Source organism: Prionailurus viverrinus, chromosome C1 (assembly GCF_022837055.1).
Source record: "Prionailurus viverrinus isolate Anna chromosome C1, UM_Priviv_1.0, whole genome shotgun sequence".
In the NCBI taxonomy this organism is placed as follows: Eukaryota; Metazoa; Chordata; class Mammalia; order Carnivora; family Felidae; genus Prionailurus; species Prionailurus viverrinus.
In genome coordinates this window covers 90,708,839-90,729,616 of record NC_062568.1, presented here as the reverse complement: position 1 = coordinate 90,729,616, position 20,778 = coordinate 90,708,839, and the positions used below count along the sequence as shown (strand labels likewise).

General features: G+C 37.9%; 2 protein-coding genes and 1 long non-coding RNA gene across 12 annotated transcripts in view; 2 read left to right on the top strand and 1 right to left on the bottom strand.

The window, feature by feature from the left end:
- ACMSD (aminocarboxymuconate semialdehyde decarboxylase) overlaps positions 1 to 7,139 on the top strand; it is a 54,122-nt gene extending 46,983 nt beyond the window's left edge. For both annotated transcript variants that reach the window (XM_047873278.1, XM_047873279.1), the window contains 2 exons: positions 2,344 to 2,442; positions 6,649 to 7,139. In XM_047873278.1, coding sequence (XP_047729234.1) covers positions 2,344 to 2,442; positions 6,649 to 6,711 — 162 coding nt within the window. In that variant the 3' untranslated portion in view covers positions 6,712 to 7,139. The remainder of the gene's footprint in view (positions 1 to 2,343; positions 2,443 to 6,648) is intronic.
- LOC125173750 (uncharacterized) overlaps positions 1 to 16,464 on the bottom strand; it is a 63,633-nt gene extending 47,169 nt beyond the window's left edge. For all 3 annotated transcript variants that reach the window (XR_007155140.1, XR_007155141.1, XR_007155142.1), the window contains exons 1-2: positions 16,197 to 16,464; positions 7,616 to 7,708 (exon numbers count right to left, since the gene is read on the bottom strand). This is a non-coding gene — a long non-coding RNA (uncharacterized LOC125173750). The remainder of the gene's footprint in view (positions 1 to 7,615; positions 7,709 to 16,196) is intronic.
- CCNT2 (cyclin T2) overlaps positions 16,464 to 20,778 on the top strand; it is a 38,943-nt gene continuing 34,628 nt past the window's right edge. For 3 of the 7 annotated variants that reach the window (XR_007155139.1, XM_047873270.1, XM_047873268.1), the window contains exons 1-2: positions 16,464 to 16,645; positions 17,448 to 17,529. Coding sequence is in view for 4 of the 7 variants with exons in the window: in XM_047873270.1 (XP_047729226.1) it covers positions 16,488 to 16,645; positions 17,448 to 17,529 (240 nt within the window). In the remaining 3 variants the exon portion in view is untranslated. Of the gene's footprint in view, positions 16,646 to 17,447; positions 17,530 to 19,452; positions 19,480 to 20,778 lie in introns of those variants that run through there. The other 4 variants (XM_047873269.1, XM_047873267.1, XM_047873271.1 and 1 more) reach the window with 3 other exon arrangements.

The following is a 20,778-nucleotide window of genomic DNA, read 5'->3' as shown; positions in this document are numbered from 1 at the left end:
AATAGACACAATGTTCTGAATAGATATCTCTCCAATGACATAAAATGGCCAATGAACACATGAAAAGATGTTCAAGATAATTATTCATTAGAGAAATGTAAATTAAAACCACAGTGAGATATTATTTTATATCTATGATGGCTATAATTAAAAAGACAGACAATAGCAAGTGTTGATGAGGACTTGGAGAAATTAGAATCCTCAGACATTCCTGGTCAGAATGCAGAATGCTGCATCCACTGTGAAAAGTAGCTCCTCAAAATGTTAAACATGGACTTACCACATGACCCAGCAACCCCACTGATAAGTGTATATCTAGGAGAAATGAAAGCATGTTGATGTAAAAACTTGCACAAAAATGTTCAGAGGAGGGGTGCCTGGGTGGTTCGGCCAGTTAAGCATCTGGCTCTTGATTTCTATTCAGGTCATGATCTCTCAGTCATGAAATCTGCACACAGCACAGAGCCTGCTTGGGATTCTCTCTCACCTGCTCGCTTTCTGCCCCTCCTCCACTCATGCTTTCTCTCACTTTCAAAATAAATAAAATTTTTTTTAAAAAGTATTCAGAGCAGCATTATCATAATAGCCAAAAATTAGAAACAACCCAATGTTCATTATCTGGTAAGCAGATAAATAAAACATGGTACATCTATACAATGGAATATTATTCCACATAAAAAGGAAAGAAGTACTGATTTAGGCTACAACATGGATGACCTTGAAAACAGTACACTAAACAAAAGATGGCAACATAATACATTATTCTGTTTACATAAAATGTCCAGAGCAGGCAATTCCTAGGGTAAATTAGTTTACCCTAGGAAGGGAAGAAAGAGGGAATGGGAAGTACCTGCTAACAGGTATGGGATTAAATTTGGTATGATAAAAATGTTCTGGAATTAGATGATGGAAATGATTACACAAATTCAAAAATATATTAAAACCCACTGAATTATATATTTTTAAAAGGTATATTTGTATTAACCTAATTACATTCCAAAAGGGGGCGAAGGGATCTGCTCCATCCCCAAACCCTAATGTTCTTTTCCAGAGGTAACTAATGTTACTTGTTTCTTGGTACAATTCCTTAAATAGACTGCATACATACAAACATTCATTTGCGTATCTATATATTCCTTATTAAAAACAGAAATATGAGCATAGCAGACACATTGTCCTAGACTTTTTTCTCTTTACAATTTAACTTCAACATCATTCTACCTTACAATATAACTCAGTGATTATTCCATTTCAACATAGGTAAGTATTCCTCATTCCTCTTTATTTCTTAGATACGCTATAATTTAGTTTGCTAGTCTTTTGATGCTACAAATAATGTTGCAATTAATTTTCTCATATATATTTCCATTACAAGTGTATTAGTGGAACACATTTCTAGAAGTAAAATTTCGGGTTGAAAATGTGTTTTTCTTATTTTATTTTAATAGACTTCCATTATTGATTTAATGTCACTCTTTTTTACCGAATTACAAGTTCTCTGAAGACAGAGAACATTTCTGTTTGTTGGCCAAGATAATCTAGATTCTAACACATTGCTTGACATACCACTTTATATATTTGTAGATGGACAAGTCTTTGTACTTTGTTGTACAAAGTATCAAATAGAGATTCAAGCTACATCATTAAAAAAAAAACAGACAATGGTTCAGTTTATAGAGATAGGAATTATTTGGGCATTGGTTTTTGTTTGTCTTTACTTTTTATCCAGTTGTTTTTTATTTTCTCCCTTCTAACTCTAGTATGTTTTCAAAAATCATGGGACCAGGGGTGCCTGGCTAGTTCTGTCCATGGAGCATGCAACTCTTGGTCTCAGGGTTGTGAGTTCAAGCCCCACAATGAGTGTAGAGATTACTTAAAAATAAAGTCTTTAAAATATATACATATGGGATATATATATGGGATATATCCCATATATATGGGATATGGGATATCCCATATATATATATATATATATATATATATATATATATAGGATCAATTGCAACATGTCATTCTAAGAAATACAGAATCCTTATTTTATCTAAAGATATCAGCATGCTTTATTGAATAAATACTTGCTTCTTATATTTGAGAATTATATATTCAGTTATTTTAAAAAGGGAGGATGGAGGTTGATTTGCAACTTCAAGAAACCCAATAGCGACACCTGCTGGAGAAAATGTCAGAATATGTTTTGAATTCATTAAATCTTTAACATTTTAGATCAGTTTGTTTCTATTAACTGGAAGGAATTTGTTATTTTATCATAGGAGTGCTTGTAATAAGTTAATATAATTGTATTTAGAGGAGGTTCTTTGATGCCCTATAAAAAATTTTTTTCAGGATAAAGTCATTTTGGGAACTGATTACCCCTTTCCACTAGGGGAGCTGGAACCTGGAAAATTAATAGAGTCCATAGAAGAATTTGATGCAGAAACAAAGGTATATGCCTTTTACTTCATGGTCTTCTTCCTGAGTTTTCCTGCTCTAATTCTTTGGTTTCAGAGTATGTGCTTTGATACGTGACAACAAAGAACAAGGGAAACATTACACCTAATATTCCTAGAACTATTACTGGAAATAGCAAAACTATTAAAGAGCAAAGGAAGATGTGGTTTATATATGTGTGTGTACACACACACACACACACACACACACACACACACATATATTACTCAGCCATAAAAAAAGAATGAAATCTTGCCTTTTGCAATAACATGGATGGAGTTAGAATATAATGCTAAATGAAATGAGTCAGTCAAAGACAAACACCATATGATATTTAGTCATATATGGAATTTAAGTAACAAAACAAATGAACAAAGCAGAAAAAAAAGAAACAAACCAAAAAACAGACTCTTAACTATAGAGAACAAACAGATGGTTACCACAGTGAGGTAGGTTGGGGGATGGGCAAAACAGGTAAAGGGGATTAAGAGTACAACATCTTGATGAGGACCAAGTAAAACTACTGAATCGCTATATTATACACCTGAAACTAATACAACAGTGTACGTTAACTAACTGGAATTCAAATTTTTTTAACTACTTTTTTAAAAAGCTGAAAGCCAACCTAGTACAACTAAATTCATAAAGCAGAGAAAGAAAACTGTCAAGAAGCATATCACAATAATACATTTATGTTTACATGTTAGATGAATAAGAAAAATGCCTAAGTTTTTCCTTTAATATTTCTGTAACAAATCTACCAATCTCAAAAATTGTAATGATTCCCATTATTTGGATCTTAAGACTAAAGTCTTGATTAACAGAACTCAAAGAACCAGAACTCTCAAGTAACAATTTTCTTCTTTCGGCATTTGACTTTTAAGGTGGGTAAATGATACTAAAATGTGCTATAATGTTGCCACTGCCTATTCTGCCCTTTAGGCTTATGAAGTCAGATGAGTTTATAATGAGACGCTGTGTCCCCAGATCCCCTCTCCTTTGTCATCCTCTTCCCTTCCTCACCCCTACCCCTCAACAGAACAAGTTCTTCCTAAGGGCCTCACCATTAATCACAACTGGGGTCAAGGGTGGCCAAAGATGAAGACATAGGGACAATTATTAACTGGGAAACTTCAGACTGCTTTCTACAGAAAGTTTCCCCTTTGCCACTTACCCATCGTAAAGCACTGAAAGTCTTGGATTGTCAAATATTCACTTACTTAAAGTAGGAAGCACGGTGCCTAGGTGGCTCAGTTGGCTAAGTGTCTAACTCTTGATTTTGGCTTAGCTCATGATCTCGCGCCTGGTGGGTCTGAGCCCCACATTGGGCTCTATGCTGACAGCGTGGAGCCTGCTTGGGATTCTCGCTCTCCCTCTCTCTCTGCCCCTCCCCGACTCATGCACATCCACTCTCTCTCTCAGAATAAACATTTAAGTTAGCTTAAAAATAAATAAACAAATAAAGTAGGAAGTTGTATGCAGTAAGGTTTTTTTTTTATTTTTCTTTTTGCAACAAACATTGAAAATGAAAAACTTTCTATAAAGGTAACCAAAATTAAACTGAAATCAAATTATCCTAAGTATCCCGATTAAAACTTTAATGGAGGGGCGCCTGGGTGGCTCAATCTGTTAAGCATCTGACTCTTGATTTTGGCTCAGGTCATGATCTCACAGTTCGTGGGTTCAAGCCCCACACCTGGCTCTGCACTGACAATGTGGAGACTGCGTGGGATTCTGTCTCCTTCTCTCTCTACCTCTCCCCTGCTTGTGCTCTCTCACTCTCTCAAAAAAAGTTAAAAAAAAAAAAAAGAACTTACAAAACTTTAATGGAATAATAACTACTATTATTTTATACCTCTAGTTTTTTAATTTTATGTGCTATGATGTTTTTTAATATTTCTTTATTTATTTTGAGAGAGAAAGTATGAGCAGGGGTAGGGGCAGACAGAGTGGAGAGAATCTCAAGCAGGCTCTGCACTGTTAGCATGGAACCCACCATGGGTTCAAGATCATGACCTAAGCCAAAATCAAGAGTCAGTCACTTAACCAACTGAGCCACCCAGGCGCCCCCATGCTTATGACTTTTAAGGTCAAAGTTTTTAAAAACTCTTGCATGAAAATTTTACACTGTCACAAATTCATGACATTCCTTAAAAGACTGCTCACTGTAACACTGTTTACAATAAAAGACTGAAAAGAATCTATAGGGGAATAGTTAAACAATAATATATCCATACAATGGAATGTATAAAAAAATTAAAAATCAATTTCCAAGATATATTAAGTTTAAAAAGCAAGGTACAAAACAACACATATTGTGTACTTCCATTTGTGTATAATATACTAACCATTTATGAAAAAACCTATATACCTAAATACAAGTATTTGCTTATATATGCATAAATACGTTTGGGAAAAACAGACAAGAAACTAACAACTCTGGGAAGAAAAAGTACTGGTTGGGTGGCAGTAGTGAAAGGAAGCATCCATTTTGTATCTTTCGAATTTTGAGCCATATGAAGGTAAATCTCACTAAAACATTTTTTAAATGAAATAAACAAACCCATTTGATGACCATAACAACACTGGGAGGTAGACAGGTAGTTGCATTCCAGCATGCAGATGCAGAGGAGGAAAACAAGATTTGGATGCTGGGTGATTTACCAAAGGCAATATTAACCGTTGGAGTACAGCACATGGACCCAATCCCAAATCCAACACGCCAAAATGTATCTTCTTCAAACGGTAGTTGGTACCAACCTATTTGTAAAGGTAAAGCACACAGTTTCTCAGAGCAGCAGGAGTCACTTCTAAAAGCTTTCTTTAGAGGGAATGGTCCAAGTGTGGATCAAGGAAGAACCCTGAATAAGAGGTGTCTGCTCAAATCACCCACTCTCCAAGGCTGTTTGAGAACCCTGAAGCTGTTAAGATACACTGAGATGCATTAATATCCACAAATGTTACATAACTCCATACATTTCCTTCCATTCTTGCCATATATCAATTAGGGTGTCTCAAAAGTTACCCCTTAAGTCACAGGAGTTTCTTTGTGGAGCTGACCTAGTCTATAACTGGGAAGAAAGTGAAGAAAAATTTCAGAGTCCTTTTCTCATCTGAAATCTATAAATATACATACTTGTACCATATGCTGAGGTGCTTCATCTGTCACTTTTCTTGCACCAAAAGAGCTTACCTTTTATTCAGGGCCATGTGAAGGGATAACACATATGCCTAGAAACTGGAGGATGGCTACAAGATTTCTGGGCACTGTTTCCAGCTCTCCTGTCCCACAGACCTACAGTGTACCTTTTCTCTATGCGGTTGACCTTTGAACAACACTGAGTTAGGGATGCTAACTCCTACATCGAAATTCATGTATAACCTTTGACCCCCCAAAAACTTAACTACAAATAGCCTGCTGTTGACCACAAGCCTTACCAATAACATAGTCAATTAACACATATTTTGTATATTACATGTATTATACACCGTAATGTTACAATAACACCTAACTTTTTAAAAACTTTTCACTACTTTTAGGTTACACAGTTTGCGAGTTTTTCCTAATTGTCACAAATCTCAAAAAATTTTTCCAATATATTTATTCAAAAAAATCCAAATGTAAGTGAACTTACACAGTTCAAACTCCTGTTGTTCAAGGGTCAACTGTATTTGCCTCTAAATAGTCCTTGAAACCCACTAGAGGGTCCTGCAGAGGTTTCCAAAGAAAGGCGTTTTTTCCTAAGAGAGCTCTCCCCCCTTATAATTCTCCTTTGTTCCCATGACCAAGTTTGAAACAGATTTCAAATAGTGGGGCAAAACAGGGGTTTTGAAACAAGAGATTCATTGTTTAACTCGCTAATATTTTTCTCTCACATTGGGAAATTCATCTTTTAAAAACCTGATAAAGACACTCAATAAGTATTTTAAAACAACCATTAAATAATGCTTTAAAGCTTTAAAAAAAAACCTTGGGGCACCTGGGTGGCTCAGTTGGTTGAGCATCCCACTCTTGACTTCAGCGCAGGTCATGATCCCAGGGTCATGGGATTGAGGCCCACACTGGGCTTCTGGCTGAGTGTGGAGCCTGCTTAAGATTCTCTCTCTCTCTCTCTCTCTCTCTCTCTCTCTCTCTCTGCCCCCCCCCCACTCAAAAACAAAACAAAATAAAATAAAATAAAACTTTTTTTTCTTTTGCAGGATAGACTCAAAGCTGGCAATGCCCTAGCATTTTTGGGTCTTGAGAGAAAACAATTTGAATGACTTGCATTTACTACAAAGACAAACATTCAAGAAGATATTTTATTTTTGTTTGTAAATATGTATCACACGTACATTACTAAAATCTTATTTTGAACTATTTTATCCAGAAATAGGATATACACAAATGTTCTAAATTATTCATAACAAAAATGAGTCACAGAATTTGTTTTCATTCTGAAAAGCAATATATTATTTCATGTGCAAATCAAAAATGATTTTCCCTGCGCTTTTTAAATTAATGGCAGAAATAAAAACCAAATGTCATTCATGATTTATATGGAGAAAGACCAAAACCATCCTGGAGGGCTGAGGTAGGTTCTCCACTTTGAGCAAGTATATGTGAATGGGGCCCAAATAACCTGTTTTCATTCACTTTTAATACCTTCCATTGGTCCACAACTGGACTGGGAATGCTTTAGAGTCCAAAAAAATAAGTGATATGTACACACACACATATATATATACATACATATATATACACATATATACATACATACATATATATATAATATATCCCATAATCCCTAGAGAGTTTATAGTCCAATTAAAGAGGCAAGACACATGTTCATGGAATAATTATTACACAATATATTAGGAGTTATAGAAGTTTCAGTAAGAAAAATTCATTTGGATTCAAACTGGAGCAGATGTGCATAGAAGTTGGGCTGAGTCTCTAAGAATAGAAAGGCTTGTTCAGAGTTGGAGGATGGGAAATAGACAAAGGGGCAAAACTATAAGAACAGGGGTTTCAAACTGAATGAGAACTTACCTATTCTGGAAAACAGTTCCAGTCTATAATTTACCTTTACCAGAAGCTCTTTTAATTTAAAATACTGAGCAAAATGTGTAAAGCTAGTTATGGAGATTGAGCAGAATGATACCAGGGTAGCCTTATTCTACTTACTTCATTTATGGTGGTCTCATCTGGGCTGCTGAAAATGAACTTGGTCTTGGAGTGGTGATGAACATCTGTGGTTCATGTACCTCTGGCTGAATTCTAAAAACCAAATATAATTTTTCAAAATTACCCTCTTGCCTTGTATTCATTCATAGTTCTTTTCCCTTCCATTAGTTCAGAAAACCAAGAGTTCAGTATTGGCATGTAATTTTTAAGTTTTTTTGAAAAGTCAATACATGAATATATTAGAAGAGCTCAAAAAGATCAAATTCAACCTATCCTAAAAGGAACCCATTTTAACTGTTCTTTTGAATATTCTTGCAGAGATCATCTAGAACAACACAAGTACTTACATGTGCAGATTCCTTTGTTCATTTTACCCAGACAGTGGCATCTTGCTTATTTTTTCTACTGAATACCTTGGTGACCATTCCACATTTAAGCTGCCTTCTTTTTATAACAGTCTATCTTCGTTGATAACTTAAGTTTGGATGCATTCTAAAGCTCTACAATTAAACTCAGCCCCCACGTTTTATGTCTTTCATACCACAGTTTACATCTTTTTATCTTATGTATCCATTAACAAATTATTATAGTTACAGTTAATAATGCTTTTCTTTTAACCTTCACACAAGATTTAGAAGTGATTAACCCAACACCTTTGCAACATTAGATTATTATGATTTTTACTACATACTTACCTTTATCAGTGAGATTTATATTTTCATATGTTTTCTTGTTACTAATTAGTACCCTTTAATTTCAGCTTAAAGAAGTCCCTTTAACATTTCGTGTAAGGCCAGTCTAGTGGTGAGGAGCTCCTTGAGATTGTCTTTGTCCGGAAAATTCTTTATCTTTCAATTCTGAAGGACAACTTTGCCAGGCATTCTTAGCTGACAGTTTTGTTTTGTTTCCCTTTCAACACTTGGATGCCTTCTTCCTTTTACTAGCTGAACAGTATTACATTGCAATTCAATTCAAGGACAGTCATGCTTCCACTCTTTTGCAGTGATAAACTACTACTAAGAACACCCTTATGACATAAAAATGTTGAAAATCTTTTCATATGCTTATTTGCCATCTGTATATCTTCTTTGTGAGATGTGGGTTCAGATCTTTTACCCAGTTTAAAAGTGGGATGTTTTCCTCTCAACAAAGTGGGTTTAGAGGAAACATACCTCCTAGCCACAGCTCAAACAAAAAGAAGTAAAAGCCATGCAAATTGGTAAGGAAGAAGTAAAACTCACTATTTGCAGATCTTATATATAGAAAACCCTAAAGACTCCACCAAAAAACTATTAGAAACTGATAAAAAATAAAATATCCAAGAATAAACTTAACCAAGAGGTAAAAGACCTGCACTGTGAAAACTACAAAACACTGACACAAACAAAAGGAAAGCTATTACATACTGATAGATTCGAAGAATCAACATTGTTAAAATGTGCATACTACCCAAAGCAATCTATAGATTTAATGCAATCCCCATCAAAGGTAACAGCACTCCAGATGATCTTATGTGTTAACTTGCCTCAAGATAAAACATTCCTTACTTGCTGACCTGAGTCCCTTGATCTGTAAAAGAACTAATTTACTTTCTTTTGAGATTTGCAGACCACTGATCTTGAGGAATAAGGACCAGAACTTTCCCAGGTCACAGAAGCCAGCAATTCTGTTTGAAGCCACCTAGGCTTTCTCATTAGCCTAAAATTTTTTTAGCAAAATGTTTTTCTTTTTTTAGGCCACACAAATGATTTTACTGACCTCTCATTGTTATCTGTAAACCCAGCCCTTCTCTGCAGAAAGAACAGAGTACTACTGCATATCATGAAACAAGAACCAGACTGTTGCACAACCCACAAACACTGAGATAATTTTTGTAGCTGGCATCAAGTCTTCACATAATCAAGAAAGGTTGCAGGCCACTGCACTCTGTTTGCTGATTAACCACCCTAAACCTCTTTAAAAACTCCTGCACCAGGCAGAAACCTCGGAGTTGGCTTTTGTTTTGTTTTTTTTAATTTAAAGTTTTATTTTGTGGGGTGCTTGGGTGGCTCAGTTGGTCAAGTCACGATCTCATGGTTTGTGGTCCTTGTGTCAGGCTCTGTGCTGACAGCTCAGAGCCGGGAGCCTGCTTCAGATTTTCTCTCTGCCCCTCCCCCACTCACTCTATCTATCTCTATCTCTTGCATGTGCACGCTCTCAAAAAATAAACATTTAAAAAATAAAATAAAGATTTATTAATTTTGAGAGGGAGAGATAGAGTGTGAGTGGGGGAGGGGCAGAGAGAGGAAGACAGAGAATCCCAAGCAGGCTCCACACTGTCAACACAGAGCCCAACGCAGGGCTCGATCTCACTGACCACGAGATGATGACCTGAGCCGAAGTTGGACACTTAACCAACTGAGCCACCCAGAGGCCCCTTGGAGTCAGCTTTTGGACAAGAGTTCACCTTCTCCTCAGGTTGCCAGCCTTCAGATTAAAGCTCAAATTCCTTTCTAATCAAAATTTGTCTCTTGAATGGCACCTGAGTGGCTCAATCAGTTGAGTGTCCAACTCTTGATTTCAGCTCAGGTAATGATCTCACAGTTCATGGGATCCAGCCCTATGACCAGAGCTGCATTGACAGTGGGGAGAGTGCTTGAGATTCTCTCTCTCCCTCTCTCTCTCTGCTCCTCCCCTGGTCATGCACATGCGCTCTCTCTCTCTCTCAAAATAAATCAATAAACTTTTTTTTTTTAATTTTTTTTCAACGTTTATTTATTTTTGGGACAGAGAGAGACAGAGCATGAACAGGGGAGGGGCAGAGAGAGAGGGAGACACAGAATCGGAAACAGGCTCCAGGCTCTGAGCCATCAGCCCAGAGCCTGACGCGGGGCTCGAACTCACGGACCGCGAGATCGTGACCTGGCTGAAGTCGGATGCTCAACTGACTGCGCCACCCAGGCGCCCCAAATCAATAAACTTTTAAAAAAACAAACGAAAAAATTTGCTCTTGAGTAATGGCTTTTCAAGCAATGGGCAGCCAAACTTGCTGGAGGTATCACAATCCCAAATTTCAAGATATACTACAAAGCTGTAGTAATCAAAACAGTATAAAAAATGGACACATAGATCAATGGAACAGAATAGAACCCAGAAATAAACTCATGCTTACAAGGCATGAGGCAAAAATATACAATGAGGAAAAGACAATCTCTTCAATAAACAGTTCTGGGGAAACTGGACAGCTACATGCCAAAGAATGAAAGTGGACAACTTTCTCACACCAGACACAAAAGTGAACTCAAACTGGATTCAAGATCTGAGATCATAAAACTCCTAGAAGAAAATATAGGCACTAATCTCTTGGACATCAATCTCAGCAATATCTTTGTATGTATGTCTTCTCAGGTAGAGGAAACAAAAGCAAAAATAAACTACTGGGACCACATCAAAATAAAAAGCTTTTGCATTGTGAAGGAAACCACCAAAAAAACAAAATGAAGATATTTGCAAATGATATATCCAATAAGGGGTTAATATCCAAAATAAATGAAGAACTTATACAAGTTTACACAAATAATAATAATAATAATATTATAATAATAATAATAATGAAATTCCAATTAAAAATAGCCAAAGGAAAAATCATTAAAAAAAATTTTTTTAAATGCTAAGGGGCTCCTGGATGGCTCAGTCAGTTAAGTGTCCGACTTCAGCTCAAGTCATGATCTCACAGTCCGTGAGTTCAAGCCCCGCGTTGGGCTCTGTGTTGACAGCTTAGAGCCTGGAGCCTGCTTCAGATTCTGTGTCTCCCTCTCTCTCTGCCCCTCCCCTGCTCATGCTCTGTCTCTCTCTGTCTCGAGAATAAATAAAAACATTAAAAAAAATTAAAAATGGGCAAAGGACCTAAATAGTCATTTTTCCAAAAAAGACAGATGGCCAACAGACACATGAAAAGATGCTCAACATCACTAATCATCAAGAAAATACAAACCAAAGCCACAATGAGACATCAACTCATACCTGTCATAATGGCTAAAATTAAAACCACAAGAAATAGAGGTGTCTGGATGGCTCTGTTGCATCCAACTTTTTATTTCATCTCAGGTCATGATCTCACGGTTCATGAGATCAAGCCCCACATTAGGTTCTGCACTATCAGCAAAGAGCCTGCTTAGGATTCTCTCTCCCTTTCTCTGCCTCTCCCCTCCTTGCACATGTGCTCTCTCTAAAAATAAAAAATAATTAAAAAAAAAAAAAAGAAAGAACAAGTGTTGGTGAGGATGTGGAGAAAAAGGTACCCTTATGTAGTATTGGTGGGCATGTAAACTGGTACAGACACTGTGGAAAATGGTACGGAGGTTCCTCAAAAAGCTAAAAATATGGGAATGCAAGCTGGTGCAGCCACTCTGGAAAACAGTATGGCAGTTCCCCAAAAAACTAAAAACAGAACTACCCTACGAGCCAGAAATTGCACCACTAGGCATTTATCCAAGGGATACAGGTGTGCTGTTTCAAAGGGACACATGCACCCCCATGTTTATAGCCGCACTATCAACAATAGCCAAAGTATGGAAAGAGCCCAAATGTCCATCGATGGATAAATGGATAAAGAAGATGTGGTATATACATAAAATGGAGTGTAACTCGGCAATCAAAAAGAATGAAATCTTGCCATTTGTAACTACGTGGATGGAACTGGAGGGTATTATGCTAAGTGAAATTAGTCAGAGAAAGACAAAAATCATATGACTTCACTCATATGAGGACTTTAAGAGACAAGACAGATGCAAATAAGGGAAACAAAAATAATATAAAAACAGGGAGAAGGACAAAACAGAAGAGACTTATAAATATGGAGAACAAACTGAGGGTTACTGGAGGGGTTGTGAGAGGGGGGATGGGCTAAATGGGTAAGGGGCACAAGGAATCTACTGCTGAAATCATTGTTGCACTGTATGCTAACTAATTTGGACATAAATTTAAAAAAATTAAAAATAAAATTAAAAAAAAAAGCTAAAAATAGAGGGTGCCTGGGTGGCTCAGTCATTTGAGCATCCAACTCTTGATTTTGGCTCAGGTCATGATCTCATGGTTTGTGAGTTCAAGACCTTCAGGGCTCCATGCTGACAGTGAGGAGCCTGCTTGGTAGTCTCTCTCTCTCGCTCTCTTTCTGCCCCTCCCCTGCTCTCTGGCATGCACCCTCTCTCTCAAGCTAAACTTAAAAAAAAAAAAAAAGTTAGATGGGGCACCTGGGTGGCTGAGTTGGTAAGCATCCGACTTCAGCTAAGGTTATGATCTCACAGTTCGTGAGTTAGAGCCTCGCGTTGGGCTCCTTGCTGACAGCTCAGAACCTGGAGCCTGTTTCAGATTCTGTGTCTCCCTCTCTCTCTGCTCCCTCCCCTGTCCATGCTCTCTCTCTCTCTCTCTCTCTCTCAAAAATAAATAAAACATTTTTAAAAAGTTAAAAATAAAAGTACCCCATGATCTAGTAATTCCACTACTAGGTATTTACCCAAAGAAAATGAAAACACTAATTTGAAAAGATACATGCACCCCTATGTTAATTGCAGCATTATTTACAATAGCCAAGATATGGAAGCAATCCAATCACGCATCTATGGATGAATAAAGACATCAAGTGTGTGTGCACACACACACAATGATATATTACTCAGCCATAAAAAAGAGTGAGACCTTGCCATTTGCAACAACAGAGATGGACATAAAGGGTGTTATGCTAAGTGAAATAGACTGAGAAAGACAAATACAATTTCACTCATATTTGGAATCTAAAAAAACAAACAAAACTCTTAAATACAGAGAACAAACTGGTGGTTTCCAGAGGGGAGGTTGGTAGGGGGATGGGTGAAATATATAAAGGGGATTAAGAGATACAATTTTCCAGTTATAAAATAAGTCAGTGAGATAGAGTACAGCATAGGAAATATAGTGAATAATATTGCAATAACATACGGTAACAGATGAAAAAAACATATTGCAGTGAGCATTGAGTAATGTATAGAATTGTTGAATCTACATATTCTATGCCTAAAACCGATATATGTTAATTATGTTTCAATTTTTTAAAAATTGGGATGTCTTACTGTTTAATTCTAAGAGTTCTTTTATATTTTGGATATAAGTATTTTATCAGATACATGTTTGCAGATTTTTTCATATTTTTACTTTCTTTGCGGGGTCATTTGCAGAGCAAAGGTCTTTAATTCTAGTGAAATCCAACTTAATCTTTTCTTTCATGGATCATGCTTTTGGTGTTGTATGTGAAAACAATTGCCAAACAAAAAAAAGGTCACCTAGTCTTCTCTTGTGCCATCTTCTAGAAGCTTTATAGTTTTGCATTTTACATTTAGGGATATGATCTATTTAGAATTAATTATTGTGAACAGTGTGAGGTCTGTGTGTAGCTTTTTTTTTTTTTTTGCATATGAATATCCAGTTTTTCTAGCATCATTTGTTGAAAAGACTATCTTTTCCCAATTATATTGCTTTTGCTCCTTTTTCAAAAATCAGTTGACCATTTTTGTGAGTCTATTTCTGGGTTCTCTATCCTGTTTCATTGATCTATTCTTTTGCCAATATATGCTGTCTTACTGTAGCTTTGAGATCAGGTAGCGTCAGTCCAACTTCTTCAGATTGTGCTGGTTTTGGACAGTCTTTTGCCTTTCTGTATAAACTGCAGAATCAATTTGTTGATATCTACAAAATAACTTGCTAAAATTTTGATTGAGATTGCACTGAATCTATAGATCAAGTTGGGAAGAATTGACATCAAATGATAGTGTCTTCCAATCCATAAACCCAAAATATTCTTTTTATATCTTCTTTGATTGCCTTAGAGTTTTGCAGTTCTACACATAGATCCTGTAACATATTTTAGATTCATACCTATTTTTATAAATGGTATTGTGCTTTAAATTTCAAATACCAATTGAACATTGCTGGTATATAGGAAAGCAAATGACTCCTGGGTAATAACTTTGTATCTTAAAATCTTGCAATAATCACTTGTTCCATTTTTTTTCAATACTTTGAAATTTCCTACAAAAAAGTATGCTATCCCTCAACACATTTTTTTTTCCTTCTCAATCTGTTCACTTTTTACTTACGTTTCTTACTGTATTAGCAAGGATTTCCAGTACAATTTTGAAAGGTGTGATGAGAGGGGACATCTTTGCCTTAGCAGGAAAGCTTCTAGTTTCTCACCATTAATTATGATACTAACAGGAGTGTTTTTACAAATTTTCTTCAACAAGTTGAGAAGTTCTCTTATACTCTTAGTTTGAGTTTGTATCATAACGAGTGTTGGGGGTAAGCACCTTATAAATGGTGCTTTAAATCAATCTATCCCAGAACTTCTCAAAGCAGGGACAGATGTGAAGCAAGCAATGTAGGTAAGAAATAAAGTTATGCAGACAACTGTTACAAACTGCCTACTGCAACCAAATCAATAGCTCTATATTGAATATGTAACCGATACAGCCAAAGCCAAAATACGGCAATACACTGCACATAGGCTAAGCCCCCAAACGAGGACAAAGGCCTGGAGCATTAATAAGAAACTCACTTAAAAGCATTATCGGTTGCTTTTTAGAAATACTTCTGCCTGTTCTCTGTAGTCTTTGCCAAATAAAGTTATTTATTTATTTATGGGAGCAAGAGAGCACACGCGAGTGGGGAGGAGGCAGAGGGAGTGAGAAAATCCCAAGCAGGCTCTACACTGTCAGCACAGAGCCCAAGGTGAGGTTCCATCTCAAGAACCTCAGGATCATGACCTGAGCTGAAATCAAGAGCCCAATGCTCAAAGACTGGGCCACCCAGGTGCCCCCAAATAGTTACAATTTAGAAGATAAATTTTATTCACAGGCCAATATGCAATGGCTCAGAGTCGGAGACCTATCTATTCGCGGAAACTCTACTGCAGTAGTCTCTTACAAAGGCGGAAGAGATTAATCAATTGATACATGTGGTGTTAGTCTTAACCACTAAGCAAAAATTTTACCTTGTACTGTTTCTCCTTTTACTTTGTTTTCAATCACAGCGTGGTTTAAAAACACGCTACCGAAATCTCGTTTAAAAATTCAGCTCTTACACTTTCTAACTGGATACACTTTGGCCCAGAAATCTCAAAAATAAACCCCACGGTCTAAGTGGCTGTGGACAACATAGGGGGAAAAAAAGGACTCAAGCACAACACACAGGTGGAGCGCTGTTACTCATGCACTCTTCCCAGGTGCGTCCTTCGCAGAGAAGCCCGAAAGCAGAGGCTTTTCCGTCGTGGACACTTTTCCAACTCGGGGAAATGCCTACTCGGGGAAATGCCTACGAGACGGCGCAGACCAAAACGAAGAAAGTGGAAGTTGCCGCGTGCCCCTGGAGAAGGGTACGGCTTTTCTCCCTTTCGAACGCCACCAGACTCCCAGCCCGAGACGCCACCGGGACTTCAAAGTCCACGCCCAGGCCTCACGGCACAACCGCCCGCCCGCTTCCCTCTCTACGCGACCTCTGGCCAGCCCCTTCCCTCCTCTCCTCCCCGCCCCTTCACCCAGCCAATCCTAGACCCAGCGTCCCTCGCGCCGACCTTTTCCTTCCGAGAGACCCCCACCTCCAGGCGCCTCCAAATGACAAGCGGCGCGGGGCATTGTGGTCCCGTGCGTAAGAGCGAGGCCCGGGGCAGGAAAAAGAAAGCAAAAGACTAGGGTGCGGCGGCAGGGCGGCCCCGCGCACGCGCACGGGCAGCGACAAGAGTAAAAAGGGGCGGTGCGTGTTCTACGGCGAGCGGACTGGGGCGGGGTCGCGCGGCCTTGGCGGGGAGTCCGCGAGCCGGGAGGGGAGGGGGGTGGGTGAGGGAGCGGGCGGAGGAGGAAGTGTCATGGCGTCGGGCCGTGGAGCTTCTTCTCGCTGGTTCTTTACTCGGGAACAGCTGGAGAACACGCCGAGCCGCCGCTGCGGAATGGAGGCGGATAAAGAGCTCTCATACCGCCAGCAGGCGGCCAACCTCATCCAGGACATGGGACAGCGTCTCAATGTGTATCCTTTCCTGTTCTTGGCCCTCCGCCGCTCACGCCCTGTCCCCCCTCACTATTCTCCCGGTCGCCTGTTCTCCGGGCCTGGTGCCCCGCAAACATGGCGCCGCCGCCTCGGCCTTCGCTGAGACTCTCCCGCGCCGTAAGGGAAGGCGAGCTTGGGCTCGGGAGGCCGAAACCGGCCAGTGAAGGAGGGGAGGAGAGGAGTCCTGGAATGCGGGCTAGGAGACTGCGTTGTGTAATCTGTTTGGGGCCGCGCGTGGTGGCGGCGGGGGATGGGAAGGCCGCCGAGGCCAGGGGGGAATTTTAGGGATTATCGCAGAAAAGAGGCAGCTATTTCCACTTCTCGTCGGAGAAGAGGCCGAGAAGTGGAAGGGTTACCGATGCTGAAAGGCGTGAAGTCTTCTCCGCAGCTTCTCCCCGCGTTCCTCGCTGGTTTGATGGCGGGTCTCGTACCTTGGGAGCTCACTGGAGGTCTTTATGTTCTTGGCGTGGTTTTGTATGGATGTGCGCGCGCGCATTTCAACTGTCTGATGCTGTTTAGTGAGTCGTAGCCATTGATAAATCCTTCCCGGGCTGGCTTAATAGCAATATTGGAGTGAAATGCTCAGCACTTATTATAGTTGGCGTCGAGCCTACCATCACCACCACCCTGCGGGGTTTTGTTTTATGTGTATAGTTTTGGGGTTCGTTTTGAGTGAACTGTAAGCATTGGAAAAATACCGTAGGTGGGGAATTTTCCATCAAAATTGTTTTGGAAGTGAGGTCCTGTTTTTCTCGGCTATTTCCTAAATGTTACGTTCCAGTTCTCAGCTTACAATAAACACTGCGATTGTTTATATGCACAGGTTTTATATGCACCATTCTTTCACCAAATTCAGTAGAAATGTAAGTACTATCTTATTGCTTGTTTTTACCATAACCAAATTTTGAAGTAAATCGATACGCAGAAAAAAGTTGGTCGTGGATTTCACTTTTGATTTAGTGTTCTAAGGTAACAGTGAATGTAAACCGTGTGATAAACGTTTTGGTTGAAATGAAAAATGTTTCTAGTTTTTTAATTTGTGATGACAAGCTGCTGGGCACTTTGTTAGGCTTTGCCAGGTTTTTGAGATAAAAGGTAAATAAGAAACATTTACTCTAATAGTTATGACATCGGTATTCATTTAAATTTTATAGTTAACATTTGAATAATTTTAAATAGTAATGTACAGTGTAATTTGGCCTAGTCATTCTGTTGTACATCTTAATTGTATTGGACTCATTGTTTCAAATATTGTGAATTGGGCTTAATTTAATTCAAACATTCTTTTGAAATGATCCTTTGAAAGTTAAATGTTTAGCAGAAATATTTGATTTGCTAACAGTAATTTCTTATGGTGTCAGCGTTCCTATTTATCACAGCATTTGTTGTCTCCTTAAGTTTTTGGTGACCTAAACGTCAAATTTTCCTTCAAACATAAAATGGCAGAGGTGTGTATAATTAGTTTTGAAGTAAAACTTATTCTCCAGTACTATAGAATATAACCTGCAACCTGTAAATCTTGAAAAGTCGAGTAATGCTGTTTAGTTGAAAATTTTAATTTGTGAAAGGTGTGAGTTTGGTCTTTTTTTCAGAGTAACTTGCATACTGTGTTGCATCTGTTAACAGAAAGTTGCATATTGTTTAAACATACTTAACCTTGTCTTAATTCTCACTATATTTTTTGCCCTTTTTATCACAGCTATTTTTAGAATGTTATTCTGAAAGGCGTGTGTAGAAAAAATAGACTGTGGAAGACTATGCTATTGGTAGATTGTTATTAGGACCTTTTTGCTAAGAAAACAGTCTTTGAAAAGGTCCATAAAATATTTTTTTTTTCCTATTTGGAACGAACAGCTTCATAGCTTAGATTGATTCCTGTTGTAATCTCTTCTGATCATAAGTGATTTGGTTTATCAGATTGTCATAGAGGTTTATCTTGTTTGAACAGTATATGTGTTTGTATACATTTTGGTCTCCCGAAGGCTCCTTTGCTTCTCTTTCTCTTTTAAATCTACATGAGTCTTATTCTATTTCCATTTTCCTAGTTATTTCTTGTGCACAGAACTTAGGTCAGTGATAGTGTTATGGAAGAGAGAGGAAGCCTCTTTGGCAATAACAATTTAGATCGAGAGAATTACATTTTTATTAAATTGGCTCCAAAGGCAGTCGTAAACTAATGAATACTAATACAAATGTGGCTTTCCTTAAGTAGCCTTGGAAAATGCTGGTAGAAATCACAAGTCAAAATAGTTCTGGAAATTCTTTATGTGGCTACAGAGGTCTCATTTGCTGAATCAGGCTTACTTTTCTACTTCTAGTAATGATCTCACCACAAGACTATACTTCTCTTTTTGAACCCTCCCTCTTTCATAATTTGTCTCTATGGCCTGGTTGGTGTGCTTTAAAACAGGTATCTTGCTTACAGCCAAAATTCACAGTTTGACCTTTAAATTAAATGGTGAAGCCTGGGTCACTTGCATTCTTTCCCTAATTTACTTAAATGCCATCATTCATTAAAAAGCCAAAGTATTATTTTTATTACCCCACTTAATGCCATATATGTATGAAGGTAAACTTCAGCATTTTACATTAAATTGTTATTAGCAGGATAATTGAAATCTGATGTTAATTTCTATTTTAAAAAGTAACATTGCACCCTTCATATCTAACTGTTGTCTTTTTTACCTTTGCTATTTTATCAAAAGTGGTTTTAATATTTGTATTGGTGCTCTTGCATCAATTGCACAGCCTCACTCTTTTATCTTTTTTTTTCCCTATTCTTTTAGGGTGAAGGGGGTGGTCTCAAATTGAATGTGAGTCACTTTTAAATTCATACTCCCCCACATCATTGGGAAAATTTTTCTTATAGGGTTATAATGGAATGTCATAGTAAACTTACAAAAAGCATGAGTTTCACCACAAACGGAACACCAGTCAGTAAATTAAACACTAACAAGCTTAAATTTTGAGATGATAGTTACAAACTTTATGTAGTTTTATAATATATGCATTAATTATATCAAAATATGTTTAATGTTTATGTGGATTTATTGTATTTTCCCACGGTGACTAATTTAAAAGTAATATCTCCCCTAAAATTTAAGCGCTGTTGTGTTTGAGAATATAGTCAGTGTGGACATGTGTTGCTGACCCAGAAACTATCTTTTATCATTGAGTTTTATTGTCAATTTCTCTTGGAGGGTTGGATCACTGTCCGCACTAAGTGACTTCTATATGTAACCTAATTAGATAAGTCTACCCTCTGCTCACTGGATGCAGTAAGGTTTATGTAATTGGGGTTAGAAATTAAAGAATGGCCTTACAACGTGAAGCTCAAGATAAATCTGGTGAAGTAGAAAAGCCCTGGCGCCAACAGTATCTCCAAGTTCTATACTGTGGGAGAACATCCTCTCCAGTATCAACCTTAGAATAAATATTGATCCAGTTTCTCTTAGAAACTCTGTTCATTAATTTCGTTAGTCAAGTTTATGATGCATTTGTTTCTTATATTCTAATGAATTTTCTTAAGATGAGATTGTGGAGAGTACACTGTTCTCTCTGTATTTTTGATGGTCATGGTCTGTTTTCATAGGTCTGTTCTCCAAATCCATGGTCATTTAAATCTCTTTACTTAGTTTTATTGACTGTTTTTGAGCTGCAGCAATCGGAGCTGTATCCAATATGCCAGATTTAAATGTATTGTAGTTTTTATTTAATGTATTATATTTCTGCTAAGGTCCCAAGAGTATACAGTTAAGGATGGTATTTAGGACTGATGATTTTAAGGAATGACTATAATGATTTCTTTTTTCTTTTTAAATTTTTGTTGTTGTTGTTTTTTTTTTAGAAAGAGACAGAGAGCAAGCTGGGGAGGGGCAGAGAGAGGAGGGAGACACAGAATCTGAAGCAGGCTCCAGGCTCCAAGCTGTTAGCACAGAGCCTGATGCAGGGCTGGAACTCACGAACTGTGAGATCATGACCTGAGCTGAAGTCGGACGCTTGACCGACTGAGCCACCCAGGTGCCCCATGACTGTAATGATTTCTAAGATTGCATCATCTATGTCATATCTACATTTCATTTTATACATCTAAGTTAGCTGTACACCTTAAG